We start from the raw sequence: 12,698 nt of genomic DNA, 5'->3' as shown, positions 1-12,698 counted from the left end.
CTATCTCCAACCTTAAGTTGATTTGGAAAGGTATTGAGCTTGTTCTATCGTAGATTCAGTTTGTCAGGTGTTCTCGGTTTATGCGTCTGTCATTCATCTAGCTCCTCGATTTGTAGCCTTCGATCTTTATGAATAGGTCCTCTACTATTGCTTGAGAATGGCTCATGTACTTCTTTCAGACTCATTTCCTGCAAAGAAGGTTGCACCACATTATCAATTTTAGTAGAATGGTTTAGATGATCACCTTCAATTTCCAATGTGTTGCCGAAATTGCGAGCTTGAATTGCCAACATCAATAATTGTTTTAGCAGTTGCTCAAAAGGGCCTTCCTAGAATTAAATGAGTGTTGCTATCCTCCTCTATGTCTAGAACAATGAAGTCAATGGGAAATATAAATTTATCGATTTTAACTAGCACATCTTCAATAATACCCCTAGGAAAGCTTATAGTTTTATCTGCTAATTGAATGCTCATCCTAGTCTGTTTGGGTTTCCCAAGACCTAACTATTTGAACATTTTGTAAGGTATGACGTTGATACTAGCCCCTAAATCAGCTAATGCTTTATTAACATCTAAACTACCAATTAAGCAAGGAATCGTAAAACTCCCTAGATCTTTTAATTTGTTCGGTAGCTTATTTTGCACAATAGCTGAGCACACTACGTTTAGCTCCACATGTAACGCCTCGTCCAACTTCCGCTTATTTGCTAAAAGCTCCTTTAAAAATTTCATTGCGTTTGGCATCTACAATAGAGCTTCAATAAACGGTAAGTTAATGTGTAATTTTTTTAAGAGTTTAAGGAATTTACCAAATTGTTCATCTGAGCGGTCTTTCCTTGTCACGTTCGGGTATGGCACACGAGGTTTATATTCGACATTCACTGATTTGTTTTTATTATGACCTACCTCACCTTAACCTTTACTTACCACAGTTTCTTGCCTCGATTCTAGTTCAGGCTTAACGACTCCTTCGTCGTCTTGAATATTAATTACATTGAGCTGTTCCCTTGGGTTGGGTTCAGTATTACTTGGCAAGCTAACTTGTGGTCGTTCAGAGATTAGTTTGGAAAGCTGGCCTATTTGAGTTTCGAGCCCTTAGATCAACGCTTGTTGATTTTTAAGTGCTATCTCGGTGTTTTAAAAACGGGTTTCTGACACCGATATAAACTTTGAGAGCATCTCTTCAAGGTTCAGCTTCTTTTTCTGTTGATAGGGTGGTTGTTGGTAGCCTGGAGGATGTTGTGGTCTTTGATTTCCTTAACCGCCCCACGAGAAATTGGGGTGGTTCCTCCAACATGCATTGTAAGTGTTACTATATGGGTTATTTTGGGATCGAGAGTTATTGTTACCCATATATTAGACTTGTTTTGTCACTAAAATTTACATGTTTTGTCAAAATGGCTCTAATTATAATTTTGAGCCTTTTTTTGCCATCAACCTTTTTTTTTTCAAATTGTTTTTGCTAACAAAAAATTTAACAAGGATGGTGTGGAATATTTTTAATGAGATGTAATTTATTACTTAAGTAATCCAATAAGATAATTACATGTGAACAATAATAAAATAAATAAATAAATCATACATGAAATTAAAAAAAATAACTCTCAATTTAAAGAAAATAAACGTAATTATTTAAAAAGAAGCTTCAAACTGAATACATATGTTTGTTTACTGAGAGATTTCAAAAAGGTAATTAATAAATCAAACCGAAAATACTGAATGTGTGCATTCATTGTGAAGCTTTTTTAGATAATTAAGTTTATTTTCTTTAAATTAAGAATTATTTCTTTTAACTACATGAATTATTTATTTTATTATTTTCCACATGTTATTATCTTATTGGGTTATCTAAGTAAAAAATTAAATCTCATTAAAAATATTTCACGTATGAAATTCCACATCATCCCATTAACTTTTTTAACAGTACTTTATTCAAATCTGTTAATAAAAACAATTTGAAAAAAAAAGAATAAAGGTTGATGGCCAAAAAAGGCTAAAAAATACAATTAGGGCCATTTTGACAAAACATGTAAATGTTCGTGGCTAAATTTTTCATTAAGCCTTAAAACAATATTATCTTTGGAAAAGTTAATTTAAAATCAAGTTACTCGATAGAGCCCCACTAGGAGTCTAATTTTTCCACTACTCTACCACAAAAAACAACCGTTGCCGACCATCCACTGGCCATCAGATCACTGCCATTGCAGTCGTTGTTCCCAGCGAAGCCATCATCGAGGCGACTCTCCCAGCACCCTGAACCATCGTCGTTTTGCCCGAATGGGTCTAGTCAGTTTAGTTGTTGCCAGTTCGATTCAGCCACCGGTTAGACGATCGGCCTAGATTTATACACAAGGCTCGGTTCAATCAATTTTTGGGTTTCGATATCGAGTTTTGGTTCTCTAGTTCAATTTTCGATCTCGAGTCCAATTTTCAAGTTCAATTACTAGTCGGGACAATTGTCTAACTTGAAATTTAATTTCCAAAAATATCATATTTATTTTAATTAATTTGATTAATTTAATTTTACTTGATCAAAATTAATTTTACAAAAAATCTATTAGATTTTTCGAATTAATTTTTCAAGAAAATATTTTAATCAAATTCTCTAATTAAACAATTCACACGACCACCTAATTTAATTCCATATTGAATAAACTGACTTAAATAAATTATTTCCAAAGTCATAAAATATTTTTCTGATTCAAATGCAGTCCGATCTAGCTTTTGTTGAGATAGCGGTGGGACGAATCAGACATATACAATTAGGGTCTAGCAATTGCAATTATGTCTAAAAGCATCGTTCCGATAATTCGTAATTTACTTAATCCTGGAGTCAGTCGACAAGAAGTACCATGATTGAAAACTATTTATTGTATACTCTTTACGAAAGCAATTCATCCAATTACTCTGTCAATGACCTCGTCATCTGTGTGTTACCCCCATATGATATCATTGATTCTTTTGAGTTAAATATGTTCATTCAATACAACCATATTTTATCTCATTGTCAGCATTGTGTCTTCTTGATTATTAATATGAACACTGTCAACTAATGACTGTGATAAATTGCTTGTTCGAACAAGCAACTGAAAACACAAAAATATACACACTTTTTCATGCCCTTTTTAACTTAAATTCATGCAGTTTTGGTAAAATTCTTATCGAAAAATAATTAATTTTTATAAAATAATTAAAATTGCACTTAAATTATGAACATGTTGAATTTTAATTAATTTTATAATTAATTTTGATTACTTTTGATCATTTTTTGACAAGTTTGCACAAAGGGAAAAAAAAGACTCGGCAGACACTGCTAGAAGTTCAAAACTGAGAAGCAATTTGAAGTATCAAGGCAAATTAATTTTCAGCCTAAGTCGGTCCAATTATGTGTATTAATTGATGATATAATTAATTTTAATTTATATCCAATTTAATTTGGATTAAATAAATTTTTATTAATTAATTCTAAAAAAAGTGGTCTAGTGGAGCTGAATCGAGTGAACCGAACCGACCAAGAAGTGGACAGCTGAAAACACGAAAAATTACGTATTTTTACATACCCTTTTTAGCTTAAAATCATACCGTTTCGATTAAATTCTTGTCGAAAAATAATTAATTTTTATAAAATAATTAAATTATACTTAAAATATGAACATGATGAATTTTAGTTAATTTATTATTAATTTTGAGTAATTTTGGTTATTTTCGATAGAATTGCGTAAAGGGCGAAAAATGGCTCGGTAGACACTATTTAAAGCACAAAACCGAGAAGCAATTTGAAGTATAAAGGCGAATTAATTTCCAGCCTAAGACGGGTCCAATTATTTGTATTAATTACTAATATAATTAATTTTAATTTATACCCAATTTAATTTGGGCTAAATAAATTAATATTAATTAATTATGGAAATAGTGGTCCAGTTAAATCAAACCGATTGAAGTGAACCGGCCAAAGATTGGGCAGCCCAAAACCGGTCATATGCTGACCCAAATCAGCTTATTATCTGATTAATTAAGCTTGAAAAGAAGCCCTTGAAGTCTTGTCAAAGTTGCATTCAAACCCCTCCACAATTGGTGGATTTTTGGATTTGCCCCAAACCATTTTTAGCAAAGTTGAAAGCATCAACTTTGCCACATAGGTAGCCGGCCAAGGAGTGGCTCTTTGTCTGTTATTTTTAGCAAATTTTAGCTGCCACACTCGGCTATAAAATCCCCCCTTGGCTGATCATTCAAAGCATCTCATTCATTCCTCATTCATTTCACAACACTTCTCTCTCTCATTCTTTTTCTCTCATTTTTCCTTTTCAATTCCCTTGCTCTTTTGCCGATTTCTTCCCTTGGAAAAGGGGTGTTCTTCAACCATTTTGGAGCATCAATTGATTTTTCATCGAAGCTTTAATCGGTGAGGACAACAAGAAGGAAGAACGGAGTAACCAAGTCAAGCCTCAGAAAACCACCGGATTTGTTTCTTGTTCCCTCTCTCTTTAATTTTTGTTGTTGTTATGATGAACATATCTATGAGTATTCATGTTGTTGGAATAGTTAATTTAATCAGCTTAGCTTGAATTTAATTCGTGTTGGGTTGATTGCATTTCATTTTCTTAAATTGTTAAAATTGTGTTTATGTTGTTATAGGCCTCGCTAAAATGCTTGATTAAGTAAAATCATGCCTAAGTTATTCTTGCGTTACGACTGTGAGGTAACTAATGAATTAATTATTTAAACAGATTGAAATTGTAATTAATTGACACAGTACTTGATCCGTGCATGTTTATTCTTCTAAGGTAGCTGAAGGTTAAATTAGCAATGTATCTGGCGATATTATTGCCTTGCATAACTTGCAAGATTATTGTGATTAAACTGTTTCAAGGTAGGGATACCTTGTTACCTCACATAGTCATTTGTATGCTTGTTATTAATTAATCGTTTGAATTGACTTAGGGATATGCAAGAGATTAGTTCAGTAATGAGTATGTATGTGCAATAACATGTTTGCTTACTAGAATCTGTTTAGTCGATTGAATTGACATAGGATATGTCAAGAGATGAATGGATTTTGGTATGTAAGTATGTTTATAAGTTAGCAAATTACCGGGTTGCCGTGATTTTATTCGTAACAATATAAACATAAGTTTAATAATTCTATGATGAAAAGTGTAATTAATCCAACACAATTATATCTTCTTGATTAAATCTTATTTTGAAATTATGCATTATAACTTTCTTATACTTCATTTCTTTTATTTATTTTAATTTTCTTAAGTTTTTAATCGCCCTCTTTAAACAAAATATTTTTATTCACTAAAGTGTTTTAAATTGCATTCATAAATAATCCTTTTCACAGCCCTTGTGGGTACGATAACTCGACATTTACTTGCCACTTTATTACTTGTTGCGATTGTGTACACTTGCACATTTCCGTCATACCAATAGCCCAAACCATCCATATGCTGACCCAAATCAACTTATTGGCTGATTATTTAGCTTGCAAAGAGGCCTTTGAAGACTTGTTCAAGTTGCAAACAAACCCTTCCACAATTTGTGGCTTTATTGATTTGCCCCAAGCCTAAATCAGCAAAGTTGAAACTATCAACCTTGCCACGTGTGTGGCCGGCCAATGGAGGGCTTTTTGGCTGATAATTTTAGCTATTTTTAGCATCCCTCTTCAGCTATAAAAAACCCCTTAGGCTGGTCATTTGAAAGACATCTCAAGCATTCACATCTTTTCTCTCTTCTCTCCATTTTCTTTCTTCTTCTCCATTCCAAATTCCCTTACTCTCTTGCCGATTTCTCCTCTTGGAAAAGGGGCATTCATCAGACATTTGAAGCAACAATTAAGTGTTCATAGCAGCCTTGGTCGACGAGGACAACAAAGAAGGAAGAATGGAGCAAACTAGTCAAGCCACGAAAAAACACTGGATTTGATTCTTGTTCCCTATCTCTTTAATTTTTGTTGTTGTTATGATTAACATATCTATAGATATTTATGTTGTTGGAATGGTTAATTTAATCAATTTAGCTTGAATTTAATTCGTGTTTGGTTGATTGCATTTCATTTGCTAAAATTGTTAAAATAGTGCTTATGTTGTTATAGGCCATGGTAAGATGCTTGATTAAGTAAAATCATGACTAAGTTATTTTTGCATTACAATTATGAGGTAGCTAATGAATTAATTATTTAAACGGATTGAAATTGTAATTAATGGACACAGTTAATCAGTGAATGTTTAATCATCTAAGGTAGCTAAGGGTTAAATTAGCCACGGTATCTGACGATACATTTGCCTTGCAAACTTGTAAGATTAGTGTGATTAAACTGTTTCTAGGTAGGGATACCTTGTTACCTCACGTAGTCTTTTATGTGCTTATTAGATTTAATTAATCATTTGAATTGACATAGCGATATGTACCAGAGATAATTTTGATTTAATAAGTATGTATGTGCAATAACATATTTGCTTGTTAAGATTTGTTTAATCGGTTGAATTGACTTAGGGATATAGTCAAGAGACGAAATGATTTTGGTAGGTGAGTATGTTCATAAGTTAGCAAATTATCAAGTTGCCGTGAATTTATTCGTAACAATATAAACATGAGTTTAATAATTCTAAGTTAAGAAATGCAACACCTCTAACCCGTATCCGTCACAGGACTAGGGTTAAAGGCGTTACCAGACAAATCGGAATAATTTACAAACATTTCTTAATCACTATATTAACATAATCACACATCATTACAGAGTCCCTTATATAGGTCATCGAGACCTTAAACGTGCATTGGGAAAAGGTCAGGACTAAACCGAACATATACAATTTTTTTTCGGACCTTAAACATATTTCAAAGTTATGCAAGTCACACGCCTGTGTGAACAGGCCGTGTGCCTCACACGGCATTAGACAAGCCCGTGTGTCTAGGCCGTAGCAAAACAGGGCATACATACTAACTTAGTCACATGGGCAGTCACACACACCCGTGTGTCCAGACCGTGTGGTATAAATTTTGGCTTGATTTAAGCCACATTGTTTCCCCTACTCATGCATTTCTAATCCATCTCATTATGAATCATTTCAAACCAATTAATAGGCAGCCATTCATATATTTCCCAAAGTAATATTCAAACATTATATCCAATGAATCACGACTATCTAATGCTTAACTTATAATCGGGCATATATCATTACATATATTTCATAAGCTGATTGTCAAACTTACTACTTCAATTCATGTACATATCAAACAGAATAATCCATATCACATGGCTTATGGTGCTTTAGCATATTTGGCATAACCCACTTCACAAAATAGTCAAGTACAGATTTTAACAACATAGTCATATGTGCATTTAATACTAAGTCAAAACAAAACATAACATATGGCTAAACAAGAATCCATACATGAACCATTAACCAACCTTACCAAATGGATAAATATGCCTAAGATACCATCTATATATAAGTGCATAATTACCATGTTACCAATAGCTATTTTCTAGCTCAATTGCGGAACCGATATACAAAACTTATGTGCTAAGCAACTTGTCAATATGACTTATACATATCCAATTCATTTCTCATCAATTCGACTAGCTGAGTTAATGCCATGACACATTATAAAATAACCTTATGACCATAAAGCATGCTCATTATTTACCACTTCCAAAGAAATTCACAAGATAAATTATGCAACCAAAACAAGTCAATAATAAACCATAATCTAATCACATCTATCAACCATATTTACTTCACTTAGACCGAATTATATCAATCCACAAATGCAAGACATACTATGAATCAAATTTACCAAAATAAACTAATCACAAACCATACATATCATTACTCAAAACCGAATTCATGTAACCAACATCACCATATATTTACCATGAATCATACCACTTAAATTAAGTTTATAATGTGACTGAATATAAATAAAAACATTCGTATCATGAACAAGCCATTTTCGCATGGCTATATACATATACTAATTTCAAAATTAACTATATCAAAACTAACCTATGCATGCCACATAACCAAAATTCAAAACTGATTAATCGGACGAGAATAAAGATAGAGTCCCGTTCTACATGCTTATTTTATTTTGTTTTACGCCCCGTAACTCTTCCTCAGCCAGGCTTGGGCAGAATAGCAGAGCAAGTACAAGTATTAGTAGCATAGAAAGTAATGGCTTGCCTCGTGGATAAACGACCAATCCCCGGTAGAAGAGAAGGTTCCATTGGAACTATTATTTATTTCAGGGTGTCTTATTAATATCAACTCGAACAACTGTGAGATTGCTGGATCTATTCTACCGAGTTATTTGATCTATCGGGTTATTTGAAGATGCACGGTAGATTCAAAAAGATTAGTTTATTTGTGTTATTTATAATATTCGTGATATTATTAGTATTTTCGTAATATTATTATTAATTATTAATGATATTCTTTATTTTTATTTTTTTATTAGAATCGAAAAGTTTAATTAGAATAGAAAAGTATAATAAAAGTTTAAAAAAATAAAAAAACGAATTTCTAACTCAAGAAATAAATAGTAGTTCTAACAAAATAAGTTATCAGGATAAAATATTAGAATTATCAAAAAAAATTGGCAAATAGTAAAAAGAAGAAATATTCAATTAATCCGGAAATTCTATTTTTTTATAAATTTTTTCATTGAAAAGATATACATGGATATTCTTCTATATATCATTAATATTCCAAGAACCAATACCCAACTTTTTCTTGAATCAAAAAAAAAATGATTGAGAACTTCATTCACAATAATGAAGCAAATCAAGAAAGAACGTTTAAATGTCCTTCAAAAGTAAGTAAATAGATCCGAAACATATAAAATGCTGTTAATCCGGTAGTGGACCAAGCTATTTTTGCAAAAATCGGTGAATACAACCAACTATCACTAAGAATTTCATCTTTGGACCAAAAACAAGCAAGGGATGGAATACCACAAAGAGAAAGTGTACCTACTAAAAAAGCAATTTGGGTAACGGGCACGTGCTTTCTTAAACCGCCCATAAAAACCATATTCTGGCTTTTCTCTGGAGAATATCCAACAATAGCTTCCATGGAATGAATAATCGATCCGGATGCTAAAAACAACAACGCTTTCGAATAAGCATGAGTAATCAAATGAAATAAAGCGGCTCGATAAGACCCCATACCTAGAGCTAACATCATATAACCCAGTTGGGACATTGTAGAATAGGCTAAACCCCTCTTAATATCGTTTTGAGCAAGGGCTAAAGTAGCCCCTAATAATACCGTTATTATACCTATCAAAGATATTAGATTCATTATGTAAGGTATAACTATAAAAAGAGGAACCAGGCGGGCTACAAGAAAAATTCCCGCAGCTACCATAGTGGCAGCATGTATAAGAGCCGAAATAGGAGTAGGCCCCTCCATGGCATCAGGTAACCATACATGAAGAGGAAATTGCACAGATTTAGCAACTGCGCCGGCAAATAATAAAGAGGCACATAAAGTAACAAATAAAAAATGAACCTCATTATTATAAATCAAGTTATTAAATATTTCGAACAAATCTTGAAATTCGAAACTTCTCGTTATCCAATAAAGACCTAAGATTCCTAATAATAAACCAAAATCGCCTATCCGATTAGTTACAATCGAAATTATATAACAATTCAAATGCTTATCAATTAATCAAATTACAAGTTATTAGCAATTAATATTAATTTATATTATTTGTTATTAATATTAAGAATATTAAGTAATTAATAATATTTATATTATTATATTTATATTAATATATTTCTATTTATAAATCTATATTTCTATATTATTTATTTTATTATTCTATCTATTATTATATTATCTATTATCTATTATTATGTTATCTATTTATATATTATTTTTATATATTATTATTATATATATTATTATATATATATTTATTTCTATTTAGTTATTATTTAGATTTTAGATTTCTATTTACTTATTATTTAGTTATTATTTATATTTAGTATATTTAGAATTTATTATTATTTAATTTAAGTTAAATAGAAAAATTAATAATTTAATTTAAGTATAATTAAAATAAATTATTAATTTAAAGGCCTGTTCAGGAAGACCGTCTAATTCTCCGGAAAGGATCAATTTAAATCCTCTAATTGTTTCTGCTAGACCAACATATTGCCCCGGGGAACCGGTAAATACTTCCGCTACGAAAAAGGGTTGTGATAAGAAACGCTTAATTTTTCGCACTCTTGCTACGGTTAAGTGATCCTCTTCGGACAATTCGTCCAACCCAAGGATAGCTATAATGTCCTGAAGTTCTTTGTAACGCTGTAAGGTTTGCTTAACCCTTTGCGCAGTTTCATAATGTTCCTCACCAACGATTCGAGGTTGGAGCATAGTGGACATTGAGTCTAAAGGATCTACCGCTAGATAAATACCTTTGGCAGCTAATCCTCTTGATAGTACGGTAGTAGCATCTAAATGCGCAAATGTTGTGGCAGTGGCAGGGTCGGTCAAATCATCCGCAGGTACATAAACTGCTTGAATAGAAGTTATGGATCCCTCCTTGGTAGAAGTAATTCTTTCTTGTAAAGTACCCATTTCGGTACTAAGAGTTCTATTAGACAACCCGTGCTTTTTTCTTTTTTTTTTTGCACAAATGGAGAGTTTCGGATACAATTCGTATACCGGACAGATTACCATATATAACATAAAATTTCTCCACCGATTCCTTCTAGTCGAGCCTCCCGGTCTGTCATTATACCCCGAGAAGTAGAAAGAATTACAATCCCCATCCCGCCTAAAATCCTACTAGTAGAGCGAAAAGAGAAATGTGGCTGGAACAACAGTATCCTACAAGATACTTAAAGAAAATACCGTACGGTGGTTTGATTCTAAATAGAGTTCGAAATCATTGTATTACTTATTCTTATTATTTACTATTACTATAAATCTATATTGATTTACTATATTGATTGCAACAAAATCTTTCAAGATTTGGTTTTGAGTTAGCAACTTTTATTTCTTTTTTTTTTCATTCCTTTCTTCTTCGCTTTTGATCGGAAAATAGAAAAGTTGGGTGAATTAAAAACTCAAAGGAGGTTCATGGCCAAGAGTAAAGATGTCCGAGTAACGATTATTTTGGAATGTACCAGTTGTGTTCGAAACGGCGTTAATAAGGAATTAACGGGTATTTCCAGGTATATTACTCAAAAAAATCGACACAATACGCCCAGTTGATTGGAATTGAAGAAATTATGTCCTTATTGTTACAAACATACAATTCACAGGGAGATAAAGAAATAAATCGAATCAAGTGCTCGTATGTCACCACTTCCCGAGAATATGAAAATATGACATTAGGTATATAATATATTAAGTGTAAGTATATAATTAGTTATATAATGCATATTTTCTTTCTATATTATTATATTATTAATATTATTTATATATTATTAAATATTATTAAATATTATTAATATATTAAAATATTATTAATATATTAAAATTTATATATATTTAAATTATATATTGAAATGATAAATAATAATAAAATAAACAATACAATAATAAAATAAACAAACCAAATCCTATTTATTATATTAATCAAATAAAAAGTTATTTTATGTATCAATTCTTACATCTCCTACTACTAGTAGAGTGACTGCGAGTTTTGGTATGTTGGGGGATATCATTATTGCTGAACCCAATGCCTATATTGCATTTGCGGGTAAAAGAGTAATTGAGCAAACATTGAATAAAACAATACCGGAAGGTTCACAGGCGGCTGAATATTTATTCCATAAGGGTTTATTCGATCCAATCGTACCACGTAATCCTTTAAAAGGTGTTCTGAGTGAGTTAGTTCAGCTCCACGGTTTTTTTCCTTTGAATCAAAATTCAATCAAGTAGAGTCTTAAGTGAAATTTTTTCTTAAGTTGAGCGGTTTTACATTTACAGACGCATAAAAAACTATTTTTGTGGACAAAAAAAAACTGTTTTTTTATGTTATGACTCTTTCATATACGTCCTGTAACACCCCGTACCCGAGACCGTTGCCGGAGTCGAACACGAGGTGCTAACGGACTTAACTCCTTACTTAAACAGCTCATACAATTCATTTTTAACTGCATCACAGTCACTCTAAAAATCATATCTCGAGTTCCAAAACTCGAAATCCAATTCGGTAAATTTTTCCTGAAACTAGACTCATACATATATTTACTAATTTTTTTCTAGAATTTTTGGTCAGGCCAATTAGTACAGTTTATTAGTTAAAGTCTCCCCTATTTCAGGGTTTGACTACTCTGACCTTCATGCATTACGACTTAGATATCTCCCTGTACAGGGCTTCAATACTTATGCCGTTTGTTTCTAATGAAACTAGACTCAAAAAGGAACCTGTACATATAAAGCATGACTTCTAATTATCTCTGGTTAATTTATGGTGAATTTCTAAAGTCAGAACAGGGGATCCAGAAATCGCTCTGGCCCTTTTTCACGAAAACTTAAACATCTCATAAAATACGGCTCATATGGTCATTTCGTTTCTTTCATATGAAAATAGACTCATCAAGATTCGATTAAATAATTTATTCATTATTTAATTTCATTTCTACTATTTTTAGTGATTTTTCAAATTCACATCACTGCTGCTGTTAGCATCTATTTTAAGGTAAATTTTACCTATTTCATAGTTTTCCATGA

At 31.9% G+C, this 12,698-nt stretch overlaps 1 protein-coding gene across 1 annotated transcript; it reads right to left on the bottom strand.

Annotated features, from left to right (window-relative positions):
• Positions 1 to 10,082: 10,082 nt before the first annotated feature.
• LOC121231923 (ATP synthase subunit beta, chloroplastic-like) lies at positions 10,083 to 11,208 on the bottom strand (the record flags this gene model as incomplete). Its single annotated transcript, XM_041116988.1, has 1 exon — positions 10,083 to 11,208. A coding segment is annotated over exon 1 (621 nt), but the record flags the coding sequence as incomplete, so codon positions are not given.
• Positions 11,209 to 12,698: the final 1,490 nt, after the last annotated feature.

Source organism: Gossypium hirsutum, chromosome A07, assembly GCF_007990345.1.
Source record: "Gossypium hirsutum isolate 1008001.06 chromosome A07, Gossypium_hirsutum_v2.1, whole genome shotgun sequence".
Classification (NCBI taxonomy): domain Eukaryota; kingdom Viridiplantae; phylum Streptophyta; class Magnoliopsida; order Malvales; family Malvaceae; genus Gossypium; species Gossypium hirsutum.
The sequence above is the reverse complement of the archived record's forward strand: the minus strand, read 5'-3'. Positions and strand labels throughout refer to the sequence as shown.